This window comes from Bicyclus anynana, chromosome 23 (genome assembly GCF_947172395.1).
Source record: "Bicyclus anynana chromosome 23, ilBicAnyn1.1, whole genome shotgun sequence".
Classification (NCBI taxonomy): domain Eukaryota; kingdom Metazoa; phylum Arthropoda; class Insecta; order Lepidoptera; family Nymphalidae; genus Bicyclus; species Bicyclus anynana.
This window is the reverse complement of record NC_069105.1, coordinates 10419506-10443490: the sequence shown is the minus strand read 5'-3', so window position 1 is coordinate 10443490 and position 23985 is coordinate 10419506. Positions and strand designations below refer to the sequence as shown.

At 37.9% G+C, this 23985-nt stretch overlaps 1 protein-coding gene and 1 non-coding gene across 2 annotated transcripts in view; both read right to left on the bottom strand.

The window, feature by feature from the left end:
• LOC112049876 (uncharacterized) overlaps positions 1 to 23985 on the bottom strand; it is a 165386-nt gene that overhangs the window by 126647 nt on the left and 14754 nt on the right. Inside the window, exons 2-7 of the mRNA XM_052888572.1 lie at positions 16518 to 16589; positions 15932 to 16085; positions 14532 to 14677; positions 4890 to 5018; positions 2322 to 2548; positions 1510 to 1612 (exon numbers count right to left, since the gene is read on the bottom strand). Of these exons, the coding sequence (XP_052744532.1) occupies positions 1510 to 1612; positions 2322 to 2548; positions 4890 to 5018; positions 14532 to 14677; positions 15932 to 16085; positions 16518 to 16589 (831 nt within the window). The remainder of the gene's footprint in view (positions 1 to 1509; positions 1613 to 2321; positions 2549 to 4889; positions 5019 to 14531; positions 14678 to 15931; positions 16086 to 16517; positions 16590 to 23985) is intronic.
• Trnas-aga (transfer RNA serine (anticodon AGA)) lies at positions 16644 to 16725 on the bottom strand. The gene has a single exon. It is a non-coding gene; the product is annotated as a tRNA-Ser (tRNA).

Below are 23985 nucleotides of genomic sequence, written 5' to 3'. Positions count from 1 at the left end.
AACATTAAAAAACTAAAATTTGTTTACGTTTTCGTGAGGACAATAATTGAAATCGTGTAAAAATAATACAGAAAGGGCAAAAACACGTTTTAAGTCTGTGTAAGTTTATTTTCATTTGATTGTGCCCACAACAGTCCTCAAAGGACGGCAGTCTTTCTCGTGTCATACAAACTTGTACCTGACCGTCTCTAGACAAAATCAAAGGAACGGAAGATTTTAATGAGGCTCGCATCGACAGTTTTTGTTTCGCATATCTATAGAAAAGAAATATTCGTGTTCCTTTTTTAACGGTCTTTTAGACCTTTGTTTTTCGAATATCGAAGTGTTAAATCTTTTATTAATTATGTGATCTTGATGATTCTATATTTAGTACCTGGTTTTATGAATTGGGTATTTGACTACCTTTAAATGAATTGAATTTTATGAGACATTCGGGAAAATTAGGTCAATATTTAACAAATTAATACACGAAAACTTTTTTGGGATGTTTTGTGATTTTACGAGAGGACCAGATTAAAGAAGTCTATAACATAAATCTTACAATGATCACCGTTAGGCATGTTTTTTTAAATCCCAAATAGGGCGTTTATAAGATAGCAATCAAAAGTTCAAAGCTGGTGCCTCGTGTGTCATAATTGAGACGCCCGCTCTCCAATTAAAAGTGAATGTTTAGATCCTCCCGTGAAGAGCATCTTTAGAGTAATTACAGAGAGACATTCCTTTACGATCCCCTCCGTGACGCGGACTTTTAGAGAAACCGCAAGCCGTCTAGTTATTTGAATACGTTTAACATTAAAGGGCATACACAGTTTAAGTTGAGGGTAGAGCATGCAGTGTTAGTGGGTTAGAAGCAAACAAATAGATGCAAGAAAACTATAATATGGAATTCAATATCTAAGGCTTTCATTGAGTAAATTGAACACATATTTTAGAATCACAAAATTTAATTTTTAATTATAAAGTTTAAAAAATTTTGCTTTGTTACGAGAACCAATTTGCAGACGTTGCAGAAGTATTTTTTTGGACTTTCTTTTATGGGTTTTTTCAAATTAAACTCGAAACATTTGTTGTAATATTTGTTATTAGAATTCTAGTTAAGTTCACTAGTAGAAATCTCTTAATACCAAATGTTTTGTTCGATTTAGAAAATTCTCAGGTATGCAGGTTTCCTCACAATGTTAACCTTCACCGTTTGAGATACGTTATATTTTTTTTAAATGGACATAATGCTAGCCACTCACCACTCACATAACGCTATCGGCAGGACATCCGATAAAACTAATCGTGTATGGATCGCGATTTGCATGATCAGTTCTATCGTATGTCCTGCCGTTAGCGACTCAGGCAGGTGAAATTATTGGATGGTGAGTAGCTAGCATAACTGAAAAGTTGGAGGTGCATACCCCGGACCCGATTCGAACCTACACCCTCCGAATCGGAGGTAGAGGTCATATAAGGGACTATCACGTAACCAATTTGTACCTATATAACAATTCACATATAACTCACATTACAGGTAGGTTCTTGTAGCTGGTGGGACTGCAGTCTTGCATTGAATATGGTCGCTGATCCTCTTCACTTTCGTAGTTGTGCCTTGTAGAGTTCCTATAGTCTGCAAATTTAATCATCGTCAATCGGCTTCGGCCGTGGCTAGTTACCACCCTACCGTCAAAGACGTACCGCCCAGCGATTTAGCGTTCTGGTACTATGTCGTGTAGAAACCGAAAAGGGTGTGGATTTTCATTCTCCTCCTCCACAAGTTAACTCGCTTCCAGGTATGTTAGTTTAGTTAGCAAGTTATCTAGGTGAGATTGTAGGAGGGTTAACTTATAGAGAATAAAAAAATAAAAAAATGAAAAACTGCCCTGCCATGCCTGTATATCTATACATATGTTCGTGTTAACTATACTATTTATAAATCAAGAAGGGATGAACTGATTTGTCTGAAAATTGGTGAAGAGGTAGCTTAGAACCAGGATACAGACATAGGATTCTTAAGGCAGGGGTAGTGTACAGCAGGGGTAGGGTCGATTAGAGATAGGGTAGGGGGAAAAATTTCACGCAGATAAGGTCGCGGGCGTCCACTTTTCTTCTGATAGATGTTTGATGAATATCCTACTAATATTATAAACGCGAAAGTTTGTATGAATGATTGTATGGATGATTGTTACTCTTTAACGCCATAACTATTGAACCGATTTGGCTGAAATTTGGCATTTTTCATCCCGGAAAAATGGTTCCCGAGGGATTTATGAAAAACTAAACTTCACACGAACGAAGTCGCGGGCTTCCGCTAATATTGTTACAAAACCTATACATACCTCTGATTGCACGTCTGACTTTTCTCGTCGCTTCCTCCGAGTAATCTGCTAACAATTCCTCTACAGTCTTGCCTCTGTTGTCTGCCGCGTTGAGATCAGCGCCTGCTTCTAGCAGTACTCTCACTACTGCGTCTTTACCGAAGCAAGCTGCTTCGTGCAGGGGTGTGCCGGAGTTCGAACGAATGTTGGGATCTATGCCTTCCGCTAGCAGGAGCTGGACTACCTCCCTGTCGTAGAACGTCATATCTTCAGTTTATACTGATAGTATAATACTAAATTTGCAGTTACTAAAACGTCATTGGAATCGATTAGATTTGGTAGATTAGATGATAGAAAGAACAAAAGGTTAAATAACTTTTTCGCTTTCAGCGGTGGCGAAAATTTAGACTTTAAAGACAATTTTCATTACTTTGGCTTACTGAAATCATCCGAAAACATGAGCGATTATTCAGGAGATTATTTCATTCAAAATAAATAAAAAATTAACCGCGCTCGTGGCTCGATAACAGAAATATAAGGATTTTATTTTGTAAGTTTGGAACCCTCCCATTCGCTCGTTACGCTCAAAACTGTCTTTAAAGTCTGTATTTTTGTCCCCCATCGCTGAAGGCGAAAAAATTATATAACCATTTATTCTTTCTATCATCTAATCTACCAAATCTAATCGATTCTAATGACGCTGTAGTAACTGCAAATTTAGCATCCCGGGCTCGCCTACTAATACGAACGCATTTGCCAAGCTACGAGTATATTGTTCCAAACGGGGCATCAATATTACGTACCAATAGATAACCACATATTTTTTATTTCAGCACCAATCAATCAGTTTCAACAAATATCTCCATGTCACAAATCAATTCCCTGAATATTCATGCGCGAGTGTAACGAATCTGGCAGCCGAGTCATGTTTATGGATTTTACATACGTTTTCATATTTTTTTAATGGAGTATTCACTGAATATGAAGGATTTTCGAAAACACAAAACTAGTAAAATTTTCTATTTTATAACCGACTTCGAAAAAGACGTTTATGTATTCAAACTATGTATAAATGCAGATTTCTAAAAAAGTATAAACTTTTGCGTTGAATTCTATATTTTTCTGAATAGGTTTTACTGTAAACTTAAAAGGTGATTTGTTATTCGTTAAAAAGATTTGAAATTAATATTTTTTCAGCATAATTGAGAATATTTTTCCTTATAACACGAGAGGTTTAGAGATTTTTTATTAAAAATTTCTCCGAAGAAAAGTTCAATATTTCATAGAGTACAATGCATACGCAAAGTAATGTCACTGTCATCATCATTAACAACCCATATTCGGCTCACTGTTGAGCACGAGTCTCCTCTCATAATGAGAGGAGTTAGGCTAATAGACCTATGCCTATGCATTATAGGTACCTATGCAGGTTTTCTCAAGATGGTTTTTCTTCAACGCTTAAGACACGTGATATTTAATTTCTTAAAATGCACATAACTGAAAAGTTGGAGGTGCATCCGGCTCGGATATCACTGTCGTCGTTATCAACCCATATACGGCTCACTGCTGAGCTCGAGTCTCCTCTCAGAATGAGAGGGGTTAGGCCACCACGCTGGCCAAATGCGGATTGGCAGAGTTCACACACGCAGAGAATTAAGAAATTCTCTGGCGCCCAGGTTTCCTCACGATGTTTTTCCTTTACCGTTTGAGACACGTGATATTTAATTTCTTAAAATGCACACAACTGAAAAGTTGGAGGTGCATGCTCCAGCTCGGATATACCAATAAATATATCGATATATCTGATGCACTAAACATCACCGAATGCATCCGGCTCGGATATCACTATACTTACCTATAAATATATCGATATATAGGATGCACTAAACATCGAATACCTAAACAGAATTCCAGCACAAATTTTACGAAATTACTACCATCATAAATGTGGATGACAGACAATCTCTGACACCCCGCACACAATAATTTAAGGCAAATTCGCAAACGAGGTACGTTGAAGCGTTATAACGAACGAACGAATATGAATACGCAATGCGTGTGTACACGCCTTTACATTACCATATATTAATATTCAACAATAAATAGTTGCGCAGCTTGGATACAGTACGAAAAGCTTTGGAATAGGATTATGTACTGCTATTGTGGGCAATTTTAGTATATTAATTAGTAATTACATACACTATATTGCATCTAAGAGCTAAATTAAGTCTATTTGTACCACAACGAGTACTAATATAAGGCCCTAAGATTCGCTCCACGACTTGAGATGATAGAAAAATAAATGGCAACCAATAGCAGCGGAATCGAAAATATATAAGTTAGATATATATGATCTAGGTGACATTCAAGCATTTAAGTGACAGGTAAAAATAATGTAAAGAATATGTTATGTATGTGACAACAGGTTCAACTAAAGTACATACAAGTGTTGTATTAATTATTATTTTTAAGTGACAGTTAAAAATAGTGTAGATAATACGTACAGGTGACATTTTAAGTGTTACAATGCAAGGTAAAAATATGTAGGTGACATACAAAAATGAAAAGAACATATAGTAGAAAACTTACACGTGTCCATTTTTGGCGGCTCTGTGGAGGGGTGTGGGGTAGTCAAACTTGTGCACCCTCCAGTTGGGGTATTTGTACTGGTGCACCAGCGTTCGATGGGTAGCCAACAAATGTTTCACTGTCGGCAACCTGCCAACAATAAGGTATTGGTTAGCTTTTTATCTATATTCATATTACAAAGCTGTAGAGTTTGTTTGTTTGGTTGAACGCGCTAATCTCAGGAAGTAGGTTTGAAGTGCAAAATATTTTTATGTTTGATAGTTGAAAGCTATAGGTTATACATATAACACTGCCTCGCTCATCTATACTAATATTATAAAGAGGTAAAGTTTGTAAGTTTGTAAGTTTGTCACATTTTTTAAATGGGGTAATCTTCGGAACTACTGGTCCGATTTTAAAAATTCTTTCACCAGTAGAATGCTACATTATCGGGGAGTGCTATAGGCTATATTTTATATTGGTATCATATATATTAGCCGAGTTATCACAGTTTTTGTCATACAGGTCGGACCGAAAATCCTCTTAAACAGACTTATTCGCATGCGCTGCCTTAACTATTGTGTAAAATTGAAATTAATGTATAGAGACTTTATGTATCTTTAAAAGTTCTACAAAAAAGTCCGCGACACCATATATCTATCTTCTATATATTAGCAGATATAGTACCTTTTGTGTTTTAAAAATTATTAATTTTATATACTTAGGTTTGCGTCATTATTTATGCTACTTAACTTAAATCCTTATCAAAATAAATTATTTAATAATCACAAGGATATTATGGAGATAAGATTTGCCCTTTACTGCATGTTAATTACTTAAATAGTTTCGGAGATAATACAAAATTTCTAAAAGACGCAGAAATTCCGCTATATGACGCCCGGCGCTTTCATTTACGTAGTTCCCGTTCCCGTGTGAATATGGGAATCAAACATAGCCTATGACACTCGCAAATAACGTAGCTTTCTATTGGTAAAACAATTTTCCAAATCGGTCCAGTAGATCCAGAGATTACCTCCTACAACCACACGAACTTTACCTCTTTATATTATTAGCATAGAAGTCTCTATTTCTCTTGGTCATACCACCACTCTCGAAGGACTGGACCGATTTTGCTAAGGGTAGGAGTAAGATAGAGAAGTTACAGGGTAGGGTAGGGTACGGGTAGGGAAGCGTAGGGGTAGGGTAGGTCTAGGGCCGGGTTTAGGGTAGTGGTAGGGTAGTGGTAGGGTAGAGGTACGGGTAGGATAGGGAAGTGGTAGGGTAGGGGTAGGATATGCGTGAGATAGGGGTACGGGTGGGATAGGGGTAGGAAAGGGATAGGGTACGGGGAGTGTAGGGGTAGGATGGGGGTAGGGTGTAGGTAAGGTAGGGGTAGGTTTGGGGTAGGGTAGGGGTAGGGTGGGGGTAGGGGTAGGGTAGGGGTAGGTTAGATGTAGGGGTTGGGTAGGGTAGGGTTGGGGTAGTGGTAGGGTAGGGGTAGGATAGGGTAGGGGTAGGGTAGGGTAGGGGTAGTAGTAAAGTTGACATCGAAATTTACGCGGACGAAGTCGCGGGCGTCCGCTAGTCACTGATAAATGTGACAACCACGGGAAAAGCTATCTATATAAACTATTATACATATGACATATTATATGTATGTATAATACATATGACATATTTATTTATTTATTTATGTATATTCAGAACTTCCGTTGCGTGCGCAGTGTATTCGGCAGTTACGCAAAAATCATGTATGGCATAATTCCTTTTTAAGTTCGGAAAACAGACAGTGTTTATCTTTGAAGGTTTGTGGGGTTAATTCAGAATAACTTTTTTTATGACAGTGTTGGGTATCTTTAGATGCGAAGTCCGGTCGTTATCGCGAAAATCATTTACGCAGATTGTATGTAGTGATACGTAGGACTTATTTGCAAATGTGTTGGAAATCACACGGTAAAAAAGTTAAGGAGAGAAATATCAAAACATGATAGAACAGCACTTTTTAAATTGCATTTAACTTATAGAAATATAAAACAGGTAAATTTGATTTTCTGAATGTTCCGTAAAAGACTTTGCTGCGGACACTAACCTGAATCGAGTGGAGTGTCCCGTGGAGCCAGGCCTGGTCCGTCGTCTTCTCGGCAGAAGTAGGTCGCTGATATGTTGGTTTTCTTCACAATATGTCACCTCACAATAGATAAGTTGATAGCACAACGAAGATTAGGAATAGTATGTCCTTTTATCGCGATATGGTTATTTTAACGGGGATGCGTTGTTAGCCGCTCGACTGGTTGCGGGTAACTGAATATATTGTTCAAATGGAACGATTCCTTTACTATAGGTCGTGCCCACAGCAATTAGTCATATAAAAATTAAAAGAAATAATGACATTTGAAACTTCCTCAAGGTTGGTTATAGATGACACTTTATTTTTATTGTGTTCCAGTACGGAACATGCCGCTCGCCTTAAAAGAGCGTAGATCTTTTAACAAAATTAAAATATGTATTTGAAAGGAAAGAAAATAAATATATTATAAAATAAATATATAATATAAAAACTAAAAAATATATGTAACCTAAATCTTATAATTACAATTTTTACTGAATAGGTAAAGGTGAAATTTTGACTACTGGACGTTTAAAGAGTTTATTGTCGCGTTTTAATGTTACAACTCGTGTGATGCCATCAGACCCGGGATGAAGAGCATGTATGCGAGCTAAACGCCATTGTAAGGGGGGTAAATTATCCTCACATAACACTACAATATCACCTTCACTGATGGGAGGGCCACGATTACAAAACCATTTATGACGTTGTTGAATTTCGTGTAAGTATTCACGGGACCAACGTTTCCAAAAATGTTGAACGGTTTGTTGGACCCACCGCCATCGAGTCAGTTTATCAGGTTGAGTATTCGTAAGGTCGACATCAGGTATCGCCGTGAGAGGTTCACCGATGAGGAAATGTCCAGGTGTTAATGGTAACGGATCCGCTGCGTCAGCACTTAACAAACACAGGGGACGTGAATTGAGAACCGCTTCAATTTGACATAAAAGTGTGTGCATTTCATCATATGTTTGAGTTCGCGTACCTACTACACGATGTAAGTGATGTTTAAAACTTTTAACTCCTGCTTCGAAAAGACCTCCAAAGTGGGACGCATAGGGAGGTTGGAAGTGCCATGTTATGCCCTGTTCAAGGGTTTTTGAGTTTAATTCCCTTTGAACGGGGTCCGAGCGTAAAAAAGTATATAAATCCTTTAGTAAATTACTACATCCAGAAAAGTTTTTGGCGCAATCTGTATACACGTCCGTACAAATTCCACGGCGTGACGTCATTCGAAATAGCGCCGCCAGTACGGCGGCTGTGGTTAGCTCTGAGACGAGTTCGAGGTGTATGGCTTTGACAGACATACATAGAAATACCGCGACGTAACACTTGACGATTTTTGCATTACGAACCTTATTGGCACGAACATAGAACGGTCCGGCATGGTCTAAAGAGGTTTTAAGAAATGGTCTTTCTGGTTTTACGCGTACATCGGGTAATATACCCATACCTGGCTGAATTCTAGGGGGTCGTACATGAAAACATTTAACACAATGATGTATTCGTTTTCGAATGGCGTCTCGGCTGGATAATATCCAATAATTCTGATATAAAAAATATTGGACGGACTGTGAACCTGCATGTAAAAGAAGATTGTGAGCATTGTCGATTAATAAATTAACTAGTGCATGTTTTTTAGGCAAAATTAGTTGATGCTTGGAGTTAGGAGACAATAGAGATTTATGTAATCTTCCACCTACACGTAAGCAATTATTTTCATCTAAGAATGGATTTAGCCGTTTTAATGCATTAGAAGGACACTGACCTTGAGTGACCTGCACAATATCATCACTAAAGGCAGAGATTTGTACCATTTTAATCAAACGATTCAATGCAAAATTGTATTCTGGAACGGTGATATTAAGATTTGGATACGAAATTTTAGTTTTTTTACATTTTTGGTAGAATCTAAATATAAAGGCAACTACACGTACCAATTTTCCTAATGAAGAAAATCGAGTAAATAGATCAAAATCGTTTTTTGTATTATCCATAGAAATTTTATTTAACATTACGCAAGCGATGCGCTTTTCTTCTTGTGTATGTTTTATGTTTGGAGTTACGGGCCAAACGGATTCTTCCGCTGATAGCCATGAGGGTCCCTGAAACCATAGCTCATGTCGTATAAATACATCGGGGAGCATACCTCGGGACGCGCAATCGGCTGGGTTGTCCGCCGATGGAACATGACGCCAACAACTCGCCGGTACGCGAGTTAATATTTCACTAGTTCGGTTTGAAACAAAAGTTTTCCATTCGTGGGGCGAAGAACGTAGCCATGCCAACACGATGGATGAATCTGACCATGCATAAATATTTTCGAAGTTGAGACGGTCGCTAAACAAATTAAATATTTTGTCGATAAGTTTTGATAAAAGCAGGGCTGCCATTAATTCGAGACGGGGGATAGTGAGCTTTGGTTTGAGGGAAGCTACCCGAGTTTTGCCAAGTAATAGGTAAATATGGACCTTACCTATATTATCGGTGGAACGTAAATAAACACACGCTGAATACGCCTTCTCCGAGGCATCAGAAAATCCATGTAATTGGATAACGTTTTTGACAGTAAGAACAAGTCGTGGAACCGACACTTTGGATAAGGAAGACAACTGAGTAAGAAAATTTTGCCATGAATTAGCAATATCGACGGGTACAGCATCGTCCCATCCTACACCTGATAACCATAGTAATTGCATTAAATGTTTTGCGTATAAAGTTACAGGAGATAGCCAACCCATGGGATCATAAATTTTCGCTATTTGGGAAAGGATGATTCTTTTAGTACAAAGCTGAGATGAAACTTTAGTACTAAACGTAAAAATATCCGCGTTAGGATCCCACTCGAGTCCTAACACCTTGGTAGTAGTGTCGTTCTCCATTCCGGCAATAGAAACGTTTACACGCCGCTCGCCGTGAGAAGCGGAGGGCGCAACGGCGGCAAGTATAGCAGGTGTGTTACTGTGCCATTTGCGTAATTCAAAACCAGCCGATTTACAGAGCTGGATAAGCTCAGTCTGTAATGTAAGAGCGCTCTCGATGGTGTTTTCTCCCGAGATTATGTCGTCGACGAAGACGTCTTTATCTAATACTTTTGATCCAATAGGAAAATTAATTGCTTCATCGTTTGCAAGCTGTTTAATAGTACGTAATGCGAGATAGGGCGACGAGCTAACTCCAAATGTAACTGTACGTAAGCGATAATCTTGAATAGGTTGTTCGAGGTTAAATCTCCACAAGATTCTCTGAAAATTACGATCTGATTCCCGGACTAGTATATATCGATACATTTGTTTGATGTCAGCCGTAAAGGCTACCTTATGTAGTCGAAATTTTAAGAGAACGTTAATTATATCAGGATGGAGCTTGGGTCCTGTTAATAGGACATCGTTTAATGAAAGGTTATTACTAGATTTCTGTCCTGCATTAAATACAATTCGTGTTCGAGTGGTGGTCGAATCTTTCACTACAGCATGATGCGGAAGGTAATAGCTACTTCCGGGAGCAGTAGAACTGGTATCTGTCACGAGTTCCATATGATTGGAATCTAAATATTCCTGTAAACATTCGTGATAAGCAAGTTTTAATTGAGGATTGCGTTCTAAACGATGTTCCAATCTACGAAACTGGGTTAGAGCAGTGCTGCGAGATTCGCCGAGACGCTGTGCATCAGGTTTGAACGGTAGGGCGACGACGTACTGACCCGTCGGTTCACGCACGAATGTATTCTTAAAGAAATTTTCACATATCATCTCATCTCGAGTCATGGATTGTTGTTCGGGAAAAGATTCCAGTTCCCAAAAACGCTGTAAAAAACTATCATTAGCAAATGAATTAAAGCATGCATGAATATCCTTATTATTGGCCGTTGCAGTAATACACTCGCGTGCGGAAATCGTATCAAATGAAATTTTTCCTAACAATAAATAGCCGAATATGCTATTTAAAGCCATCGGAGTGCCGGGAGGACCCGTAATAGTATTATTTAATAGAATTTCCGAAAGTACATCAGCCCCGAATATTATTTCTATTTGACCAGGTGTATGAAAATTAGGATCTGCTAAAGTTAAATTTTGAATGTGAGTCCATTCTGTATAAGGTAAAGATATACTAGGCATATGTGCTATGAGTTTTGGTAATATCATCGCTTCGATTTTTACTACCGGATTATTTTGGTTACAGGGGGTGATGTTAAATGAAACCATGCCTCTAGGATAGACAGGTTTGTCATCACCGATCCCAAACACTGGTACGTTTATCTTTCGTCGCTCTAAACATAATCGTTGGGCGCAAGCTTCACTAATGAATGTCCCTTGACTGCCAGTGTCGATCATACAACGAGCGGTTCCCCTATCTATTTCATTGACGCGTACATTGACGAGTGCAGTTGATAATAGAACGGTCTTAGCTCGACTGGCGGAGGCAATGGAACATGTGGTCGGTTCACTGGTACAGTCTTCGTAAGTTGTCTGCGAAAGGGATGAGTTATTTTCAGAATCGTCTACAGGAACGTGGCAATCGTTTTTTGCAATACCTACGGCGGTAGAAATGGGTCTGGGAGATAAACATAACGTGCTGCTATGACGAGAAAAGCAATGTTTACACACAAAATTACTTTTACAATTTTTTAAGTCGTGAAAACCTAAACAGTTGATACAAATTTTTTTACTTAATACAAAGTTGTGACGATCTCTCGGCGAAAGATTTAAAAATTTTGTACATTTAATTAAGTGATGTGATTCACCACAACAAACACAAGCCTTAATTGTATTAACATAAGGTTGGTTTTCGTTCGTACAGTTGCTAGTGTATAATCGCGCGCCGCGGACGGTAGATACAACTGGGGAATGTTTTGTGCGATATTCATTATTTGACGAACTCGCTCCAATATCAATGAATTTTGACTGGCCAGTTATTTCGCAAGCAGCGAGTTCTCGCTCAAGAAAACTAATGAGAATGGAAACGCTCGGTATATCCGACTTATTTTCCAAGGATAGTTCAAAACGTTTTCGTATGATAAGCGGAATTTTTCGTAGTAAAACGTTAAGAAGAATGAAACTCCAATGATGTACGGGAAATTGCATTGTCTCTAATGCTTTTATATTCTCTTGATAAATATTGAGTAGTTCCCGAAGACCCGATATTTTTTCTGAACATGGTTTTAAATCTAATATTTTATCTAAATGTTTCGAAGCAATGATTCTTTTATTATCGTAACGAGATACTAAAGTGTCAATGGCGATATTATAGTTATCCTCGGTAATGGGTATCGATTTAATTAAGTTATAGGGTTCGTCTTTTAAAGTAAGCAATAAATAACGAAATTTCTCCACATCCGTGTAGGCAAGATTGTCATGAATCAAAGAACAAAACAGATCATAGTATGATTGCCAGTCAGTAACTTCACCTGAGAACGTTGGCAAAGGGAGACTGGGTAATTTATTCATGTGTGATGTGTTTTGAAAACAAACTGAGTGACGTTGGTATGTACTCGAACGTCTATGCTCGTCATCCTGTTTCTTTAACTTGTTTGAATGTTTTAATATTTCAAAATATAAATCGTTAAATTCATTACGAATACTTAATTGTTCATCTTTGACAAAACACTTTGCTTTTATGAATGATTTTTCAATTTTTGTTTGAATTTTATTAAATTTGCGATGTTGAATGGTTAAATCTGGTAATCGCGCACGAAACTGTTCTTCATCGGATATCAAATCTAAAGTTCTTCGCAATTCTGACATAATAATTTCTCTTTCGTAAACATCAAACGCAGCGGTGTCGGCCATATTGTGTTCGGTACAAATGTTAAACCAACAAAGAACGCGTGGAAATTTCAATGTTTACGAGTATAAGAAATTTCAATTTTTTACTGTACGAGTAAGCATAGGAGGCAACACAACCTGGAGGATTAAAATTCGACTCGATTGGACCAAATTATGTTCCGTAAAAGACTTTGCTGCGGACACTAACCTGAATCGAGTGGAGTGTCCCGTGGAGCCAGGCCTGGTCCGTCGTCTTCTCGGCAGAAGTAGGTCGCTGATATGTTGGTTTTCTTCACAATATGTCACCTCACAATAGATAAGTTGATAGCACAACGAAGATTAGGAATAGTATGTCCTTTTATCGCGATATGGTTATTTTAACGGGGATGCGTTGTTAGCCGCTCGACTGGTTGCGGGTAACTGAATATATTGTTCAAATGGAACGATTCCTTTACTATAGGTCGTGCCCACAGCAATTAGTCATATAAAAATTAAAAGAAATAATGACATTTGAAACTTCCTCAAGGTTGGTTATAGATGACACTTTATTTTTATTGTGTTCCAGTACGGAACACTGAAACTTTTTAGTAAATAAGTGGTAGGTTAGTTATGAACAAAATCCCTTTTTGTTCATAACTAACGTACCACTTATTTAAGTATTTCGCAACTTATGCAAACCATACTATTAACGAATATAACTTTCCCACAAAGTGACCAAATAAACATCATCTTTATTTACCAACAACGACGTAAACATTACTCGTATCCGCAAAGTTGCTAAAATCTAATTTCTAAAGACTTCGCTCTCAAAGAGATAGTTTGGTACACAAGTCTGTAGCATAACTTGTGTTAATTTGACATGTTTTAATAACTTAATACGCAAAACCACAGAATACCCCATTTATAATATTTAGTATCGAATTTACGCTTAAGTTATTAAATCATGCCTTGTTTTTAAGGGTTCTGTACCTCAAAAGGAATAAATGGAAAGATTTACGACGTACGGTTAAAATGTTGTCTGTCTGTATGTCTCCATCAATACCCTTTATCTCAGGGAATGCATGAAGATATCTTGTTTAAATTCTCAGCCCAGGGTAGAGAAATTAGTGGAGTGTGTAACACACCCCCGTGCCTCGAAGAGCACGTTAGGCCGTTAGTCCATCTTTAATATCTGTTATTGGTCGTTAATGAATTTAACATTATCACCCTAAGCCTGCCAACTCGCTTTGGAGCACCATGGTGGGTTTAAGCTCCAATTCCTTACCCTATATGGTAACTATTGCCCTGCAGTGGGCCATTAAAATGAGCTTGTAAAAATCGCTTGCGTCTCGGGACACTACAGAAGTAGTAACTTAAAACTTTTTTTTTTATTCTTCACAAGTTAGTTAGCCCTTGACCACAATCTCAACTGATGGTAAGTGATGATGCAATCTAAGATGGAAGCGGACTGACTTGTTAGGAGGAGGATGAAAATCCACACCCCTTTCGGTTTCTACACGACATCGTAGGTACCGGAACGCTAAATCGCTTGGCGGTACGTCTTTGTCGGTAGGGTGGTAACTAGCCACGGCCGACGCCTCCCACCAGCCAGACCTGGACCAATTAAGAAAATCTCAATCGACCCGGGGATCGAACCCAGGACCTCCGATTTGTAAATCCACCACGCATACGGAGGCCGTCATAACTACTGCCGTATGCGTGAGAAAGAGAAGCCAAACCGAGAGGCGCCGTAACGCGTTACGTTACGAAGCAGTTTACCCTCCCATAAGTTATTACATCGAGAAATCTTACCTGCCAAACTGCGCGGCCAGGTCCAGGGCCGACTCTTTGTTCCCGTTCCGCAGATTGACGTCAGCCCCTCGGTCCACCAGCTGGGCCACGACGTTGACGGAGCCGTACTGCGCCGCCATTATTAGCGGCGTTTCGAGGTTCGCGGTCTGTAATAAAAATCTTTATTAATCAAATTTAATTTAATTTAAAATTTCGAAGCTGGCAATGGGCAGGGCACATAGTACGAAGAGCCGATGGACGTTGAGGTCCCAAAGTGCTGGAATGGCAACCCCGCACTAGTAAGCGCAGTGTTGGCCGACCCCCCACCAGGTGGACTGACGACATCACGCGAGCCGCAGGGATTCGCTGAATGCAGGTGGCTCTGTATCGTGATGTTTGGCCTACAAAAGGCCTATGTCCTGCAGTGGACGTCCATCGGCTGATATGATGATGATGAATTTAATTTAATGGTGGTAATTATATAGTCAAAAACATAAAAATAAACATAAGAGGGTTCCAAAGGTTATGAGGTTATGAGGGTTCTTGATCAGAGAAGAGCCTACAGCCAACTCGACTAAGGTTTATTTTTTATTACAGTAACCTCGTAACTTTAATTTTAAGTTTTCGACTATTATTACCACCATTAGATGAAATTACATTATGACATAATCCGGACATTTCAAAAGTGCTTGTAAAGTAAGCCTAATTGAAATAAATGAACTTTGAATTTTGTATTTTACAGTAATTTAAACTACAGTACTGGCAGACCCTGTCAAGCTTTGACTTATATGGACTTCTTTCCCCAACACACCCCTACCCTACCTTAAGTATCCTATGTCCGTCTTCTGGTCCTAACCTATTAAGCCAATACGGTTCAGCCGTTCTTGAATTATAAATAGTGTAACTAACACGGCTTTCTTTCTAAAAATACACATATAAAAAAGAAAGCAGACGCCCCGCGGTTTCACCTGCGTAGTTCCCGTTCCCGTGAGAGTATAGGGATAAGATATATATTATGATACTCACAAATAACGTAGCTTTCTATTGGAAAAAGAATTTTAAAATCGGTTCAGTAGAGAAGATGTTTTTTTTTTACAAGTTAGCCCTTGAATACAAAATCACCTGATCATAAGTGATGATGCAATCTAAGATAGAAGCAGGATAACTTGTTAGAAGGATGAAAATCCACACCCCTTTCGCTTTCTACACGACATCGTACTAGAACGCTAAATCGCTTGGCGGTACATCTTTGCCGGTAGGGTGTTAACTAGGAGGCTTCTCTCACGAGCCAGACCTGGACCAATTAAGAAAACCTCAATCGGCCCAGCCGGGGATCGAACCCAGGACCTCTGTCTCATAAATTCACCGCGCATACCACTGCGTCACGGAGGCCAAAAGATATGGCAAATATTATAACTCACCAATAAATCTATATTTACAGGTGGGTTGTGAGCTAACAACATGGTGACAATGGCCGAATCTCCCTTCCACGCGGCCAGGTGAAGGGGCGAAGCTCCAGTCTTGTCGAGGACGGCCGGCGAAGCACCCGCCGATAGGAGGAGGCGGACTACTTCTCTATTAAAAAGAAATAAAAAAAATTACGGTTTTTATGCATCTGCATCCAGCGGTTCCCTATAAATATAAAAAAATATCAACAAAAAATTAAACCCACTTCAAACTCTGGAAATAAACTAAAAAGCGAAAAATAACATCGTACTTGCTACCTTCTGATCACTTTGAAGGCGGTGCCAACACAGTGATGCATTAACTCAAGCCGTTTAAATCATTAAGTTTTTCGATTTTCAGACAGTTCTTTTCCGTAGTTCTTTTACAAACGGCTTTAATTAATACGCCACAGGCTTGGCACCGCCATCAAAGTGATCAGAAGGTAGCACGTACGGTGTTATTTTGAGCTTTTTAGTTTATTTTCGGAGTTTGAAGTCAGTTCAATTTTTTTTGAAAATTTTAATTTATTTAACATTTGAAATATATTCAGAAAACACTTACGTATGACCGTTCAAACAGGCGTGGTGGAGGGGAGTGTAGCCATTGTCATCTTGCACATTGAGACCGCCTTTTCTTAAACTGCAACAATAAAAAAAAACGATGAAAAAATTGTAAAAAAAAAAGTTTCGCAGTCGGTAGGATTCGAACCTACGCTCCCAGAGGGAATCTGATTTCTAGTCAGACGCCTTAACCGCTCGGCCACGACTGCTTGCGGTGAAAGTGATGAAAACATCGAATGGATTACAAAAAAAAAAATAAACAGACATTAATGCTACCGATACACGAGTTTACCGTTCACAGAACATTTGACCAAGTATAAAACTAAATTTTTAGATTTTTTTCTACAGGATATTATGAGGAATCATTTATCGTGTAGCCAATCCCTTACTCAGTTCCTTGGCTACACTTCGCTAGATTAAAATTAACTTTAAAAAATCTTGTAATTTTACGAAAGAATTTAAGAATGTCTGGCGACAGCTAATGAGGTTTGTAATTCCGTAAGTTCCGTTTTTTCCATTTTGACAGCACACGTAAGACTAACCAGCTTTACTTACGGTATTAAGGCGTACTAATTATGACAATGTTTAGGTGTGGTAATGATCTTAAAATCCTTCAAATACTCCTGCAATATCAAAAATAATACGACTTACAAGTAAAACCTACGCTACAGTTTTTACTATTTTAGAATTTTATACTATCGTGTTATTCATAATAACGAAATACAAAACACTTAAATCACACGGGATTATTATTGCGGTAAACCCGACTATTTTCAAACCAATTTTCAATATAGTCATAAATTTGTTGTAATACAATGACTACGTGAACAAAACTAAGGCGCGAGCGGCCTAGTTTTTACTATATAACATGTTTGGAGCGTAATAAGCTATCACATATTTGTGGTTTTCCTAACAGATACTTTACTAAGGAAGCAATTATTTTAGGCAGTTACTATACAAATATTTCTTTCCTCAAGCGAAATTATTCACTGTTCAAAAAGTATGGGGAATTCCCCTCTATGATTATTTCTATTTGGTACCTACTTAACAGGAAGTTCAGTAGAGAGAGTATACAACCAAATATGTACATGGTAAATTCATAAAATGTCACTTTCAATTGCTCATTTGACAATAGTTTTTTAATGTCACCTATTTTTACGTTATTGTAACGTATTTTTGCCTGTCACCTCACCATACTATGCTTCTGTCCTAGATATAAGCCGAAACGAATATGACGTCTCTTATTATTTATCACTAAGTATATCTTAATTTCGTTTATGTCAACTAACATAAGTCAAAGTTAGTGAATCAACCTGCTGGCCTATTAACATCTCGGCCTTTATTATCAAAATATTAAAATAAACATCAAATCAATTGACAAACTGTCATGTACATACTATATGATATCCACCAGTAAGCACCGGATGACATTTGTTACATAGAATCTCAATTTCCTACATGTCAACTACAGTTCGTTTCAAGTTGGCTTCACGATAATAGTACGTATTATGGACGTCATACAGGTGACTGTTACCGTACCCATGCTATCTTGAATGCTGAAAAACACTTTAGAATACGTCAAAGATAGTGAATTAGCCTGCTTCTGTAGTGGGCCGTTAAAATAGGTTGATAATGATGATGACCTATGTAAACGTCTCCAAAGAGTAAAAAAAATTTTTGTAGGTTTGGGTGTACTCTTCCATAACAAGATCTATAAGACTGTGATGGACCTGCCAATGCAAAGCTTTAAGCAATGTGTTAAAAAACATTTGCTTAGTCGAGGTAACTACACAATTGATGAGTTCCTTAATGATAAAGATGTTTGGAGGCCGTTGGATCAGCTTCCATCTTTACACAGGAAGTAAAACTATAAGAAATTGTAATGTTGTCATCAATTGTATATTGTTGAGTTTCCTGTCGGTTTTTTCTTAGCAGAATCTGCCTTCAGAACCGGTGGTAGAATCTTTACAAAAAGTCAACTGACGTATCAAAAGTGCTTATAAACTGAGCCTACTTGAAATAAATGAATTTTGAATTTTTAAAAGGACATAAAAACCAATATTATCATAGAAAAGGTTTACCTGGGTAATGCTATATTTAGAACCAAGTGGATATTGAGAATGTGTCATTGGCTATACCTTATGATTTTCCAAGTAATCTTCAAGGTCGACAACAGTTGACCGCTTGCTTTGCTAAATCAACACTTATAGCTTTGGGATAAAGGTCACATTTACTAAGCATTTAAAAAATATCTAATGATAATATATGGACAAGCGATGCATTACGTTAACGTTAACGACGTTAAGTTAATTAATGCCAATCATGTTATTTTGTCTAACTTCAACGAAGTTTGCAATTCACTTTTTGGCTGGTGGGAGGCTTTGGCCGTGGCTAGTTACCACCCTACCAACAAAGACGTACCGCCAAGCGATTTAGCGTTCCGGTACGACGTCGTGTAGAAACCGAAAGGGGTGTGGATTTCATCCTCCTCCTAACAAGTTAGCCCGATTCCATCTTAGATTGCATCATCACTTACCATCAGGTGAGATTGTAGTCAAGGGCTAACTTGTAAGAAATAAATAAATAATAAATAAATGTTACACTGATGAACCTGAGATTTTTTTATTCTTTGCAAGTCAACCCTTGACTACAGTTTCACCTGATGGTAAGTGACGATGCAAAATGAGATGGAAACGGGCTAACTTTACGTTATAGGATATCACGTGTCTCAAACGGTGAAGGAAAAACATCGTAAGGAAACCTGCATACCAGAGAATATTCTTAATTCTCTACGTGTGTGAAGTCTGCCGATCCGCATTGGGCCAGCGTGGTGGACTATTACTAATAGTCCACCACGCTGGCCCAAGGCCTGACTAATAGTCTATTATACTAACCCCTCTCATTCTGAGAGGAGACTCGTGCTCAACGGCCGAAAATGGGTTATCAATGACTACTTTATAATATTTAAGACCGGGATCGATATACCACCAACTTCTTAACTCCGGGCTGCTAAGTAGGTACTACAAATATCTTCGAATTAAGGTAAATCCAGAATTAGTAGGAATCAAACCCCATGATCCGTAGCCATACAGGCTAACGACTGGACCAACGAGCCAATCAAAAAAGTTAAGATTCATAGACTTATAAAATAGGCAGACGGTATCTCGCTGTCAAACGACTGAAGCACCACAATAGCACCAAGTATCTACCAGTCCCGGATTAGCCTTTAAGCTATTTAAGCAATTGCTTAGGGTATCCCGTTTAGGGGGGCACCAGCGACGACTGAGAAAAAAAAAACGAGCACACGAAAGTCAACAAAACAAAATCAAAATCCGCGCGTTTTTTTATTCATTATTTGTAGTTCACATACATAGGCGAAGACTGCTTAGGGCATCGATTTTCCTTAATCCGACACCGGTATGTGTGTGTGTGGAGTGTATTCCTAGATATAGGAAATTAATGGCAGAACCTATATGCACATCTGTGTGCGTATCAGCGTATACGTACTGGCAGAATTGTGGTCACTTTTTAGTTCAGAAGACGGCGTCTGGACTTTTTATTAGGTCTATGGTTAGACTGTACTTTTTTGACTGCCTCCTTAGTTAATGTTTAAAAAAGACTTACCTATCGAAATCAAATATTTTCTCCCTAATTTTCTTTTTCGCTTTCAAACACTTCCTATATATGTGGTACTTTGCATCGCCCATGCTATTACACACATGAAAACCGCCAAAACAGTTCACATTTTTATTTAGTTCACTCATGTTTATTTATTTAGAGTACACAAACTAGAAAATAATACAAATTTTAAGACCAAATTTTGACGATGTTTTCCTAAAAAATGCCCGAGGCTTTAAGCCTCGGGCATTTTTTAGGAAAACATCGATTCTATTCCCAATTCGGAAGAATTTAGCCCTCATTCGCACGAGTATTTATTTATTTATTTATTCATTTAAGTTACATTTCCATTATAATATTTAACATATGTCATAGATAAAATGTCATAATTATTACAAATGGAACCCTGTAAGAGTGTTGTAACTACAAAGTAAAACTTAACTTAACATAAGATAAGATAAGTAGAGAGGCGGATTTATTGTTTTTCGGTCAAAAAGTCATTAATTTTATAATATACTTTTTTTTAACGGACGTTAAAAAAGGCGTTTGCTAGTTTGAAATATGTACTTATTCTTTTTTTTTTTTTATAAAATGTTATTCAAAATTTATATTATGGAATTGTTCTAAGCATATTATTCATTTATTTATATCCTCATTTTTAATTTGTTTATTGGTAAACAGTGCACTTTGAGTATGGCTTTAGTATAAATTGTGCGCTTGCATGAAAAGTAACGAATAATAAAAGGACAGTACAAACACACACACTTTAACACTTTGCATTCGTTCTATCATTTAAAAACACAATTTGTACACTGAGAACACAAAACCACACAAAATATTTGAAACACACACACACACACGACTACAGTCCTTTAGTCACTGCGCTGTAGCATGAGTCACAGGAGATTCCCATCTCTTTAACATCGGAACTGGTTTAACAAAACGCCTATACAATATACGAAACAGGTAGTAAGACATGTAGATTGTAGACTGAAAGAACATTTAATGAAGTCCGGCCATAACGCTAAATGATAATTTATGATAAGATAATACAAGTGGTTCAAGGAAATATATCTATTGCGAATGTTATTATGTACCTACCTGCGTGATTTTAATAAACAAACACATAATAATACCTAGATATCTTAACCATCTAGGTTATAGATTGCTTTGTCTATTGCGCCTCGTAACTGTAAAAGTTTCAACTAAATATTATTATTATCAAATTTGGCTAGGAGGGAGAACAACGCGAGCAGATAACGGGGAGTGTTGATCGATCGTCAAGGTATTCCTTAACCCTACATCCTGTAGTCACATGTTCAGGACTCAGCTCGGTGTTCTTCTCTCTACCACGTAACGTTATATTTATCTATAATAATATTATAAAGCTTAAGAGATTGTTTGTTTGAAGGCGCTAATCTCAGAAACTACTGGTTCGATTTGAAAAATTCTTTCAGTGTTAGATAGCCCATTTATCGAGGAAGGTTATACGTTTATCCTATCCTTTATCCCATTATTGTTACGTGAACGGGAACCACGCGGCTTCAGCTAGTAACAATAGAACTTAAAATCAGTATCTTGAACATCCGTCGTACAACGGGAATACTGTACTCTGTTTTTTTTTATTCTTTACAAGTAAGCCCTTGACTACAGTCTCACCTGATGGTAAGTGATGATGCAATCTAAGGTGGAAGCGGGCTAACTTGTTAGGAGGAGGATGAAGATCGACACCCCTTTTCGGTTTCTACACGACATCGTACCGAAACGCTAAATCGCTTGGCGCTAAGTCTTTGTCGGTAGGGTGGTAACCAGCCACGGCCGAAGCCTCCCACCAGCCAGACCTAGACCAATTAAGAAAACCTCAAGCGGCCCAGCCTCGAACCCAGGACCTCCGTTTTGTAAATCCACCGCGCATACCACTGCGACACGGAGGCCGACAAAATACTCATTACAAAGTAAATATTTAAACACCAACAGGTAAACTAAACAGTAAACACAAACAAAGTAAACAAGTAGAACAAACCGACACTAAACATCCGACATAATCCGCACAAACCTAATTGGAATAAACAAACATAACGAAACAATAGCCATAATGACCCTCCAAGAACTACATTCCTTCATTGTGTCGTTATAATAAAATCATTAACATCAACCTATTTTAGAAGCTCTCTCTTTATGTGGAGTTTATACCCACCACGCACGCGGCTTTAATGCAGATTGGTAAAAAAAACGAACTGTTACATTTTTTTTTATAATTTGACCAATATTTCCATTCCCCTCCAACTAGTCGGGAAATACTGTGCTAGGAGTGGGTACGACAATAGACCAACGGGGCGGGGATCGAACCACCACCCCTCGGTGACGATTCCAACCGCACTTACCGTTGAGCTATTGAGGCTACATACATTCTTTTACTTGTTCTCCATACAATTTATAAACTAAAAGGATATAATGGTCAGATCTTGGTCACTTTATAAACGCTTATAGCAAGACCTCCTTCATTATATGGAGCTTAGACCCACCACGCTGCTCCAATGCCGGTTTATAAAAAACTCACTATTACTTAATGTTATAATTTTCTCTTTTACATTTATAGACTTAGAGGCTGTAATGGTCAGATCTTAGTTACTTTAAAAACGCTGAGGGCAAGGCCTCCGTCTTTATATGGAGCTTAGACTCACCACACTGTTGTAACGCCGATTGTAAAAGGGTTTGCTGTCAGGAATACGAAAAAAATAGTCACGTGACTTAAATCCAATATTTGTAATTTTTAGTGCGTGCTAAAGGCGTGTTTTTTAGTTTTTTAAACAATTTAAAGATATTTTAAGTCTACTTTCCAACAATATCACCACAGTTACGAATTGCTGATAAAATTACCGAAAAATAGATAATTATTCGTCAAAAGTAATCATTGCACAAAATCGTTAACAACATAGAACAGTCACATTTATCAGCATAAATATACGTTGACAAGTATTTCAAAAGAAATCAAATCACGAAAAAATTTAACATACCATAACACAGCCTAAGTTTCCAGAGGGCAATTAACTCACTGTAGTACTGTAATCTAAACTTCATGTCAACAAACCATTACTTGACCACAATAATAACACTTACTATACTGCAAGTATTAGGCTGTGACTAATCGAGCGGCTAGCTAAACCGTTAAAAATCACTTGACAACAACACACGAAGGGACAAATATTTGTTTGGTACATTTGCTAGAACGTAACTGGGCACTGGTTGTGTCAATAGCCGCAGAGAGACCTACAAATTTCTATGAAAAAGAAAAACAATTTTCGTAAAAATCGTCAATAACATGTGAAAATATTTCATAAACAATTTACAAACCCATAACACAGCCTAAGTTTCCAAAGGGCAATCAACTCACTGTCGTACTGGAATCGAAACTTCATGTCAACAAACTTGTACTTAACCACAATTCTAACACTTACTATACTGCAAGTATTAGGCTGTGACTAATCGAGCCGCTAGCTAAACCGTTAAAGTCACTTCACGATAACACACGTTTTCTTGGACAAATATTTGTTTGGTATATTTGCAAGAACAGAACTGGGCACCGGTCGTGGCAATGGTCGCAGAGAGCGAACTACAAATGACTAAGATAGGAGACCGAACGATGTGGTGATTCATACGGCAACAGGTTGGAAGTTGGTAAATTTTATTGCGGTATTTTCACTCGTAACTGTTGTTTTAGGACGTTTGGGTTTGTGGTCTAATTACACTGTGAATTAGATGCTTGCGTTGTTATGTCTTAGCTTTGTAAAGTGATGGCCTTTTATAACTTTTATAACCTACTTCCTTACTAAGCAAATACCATAACTACT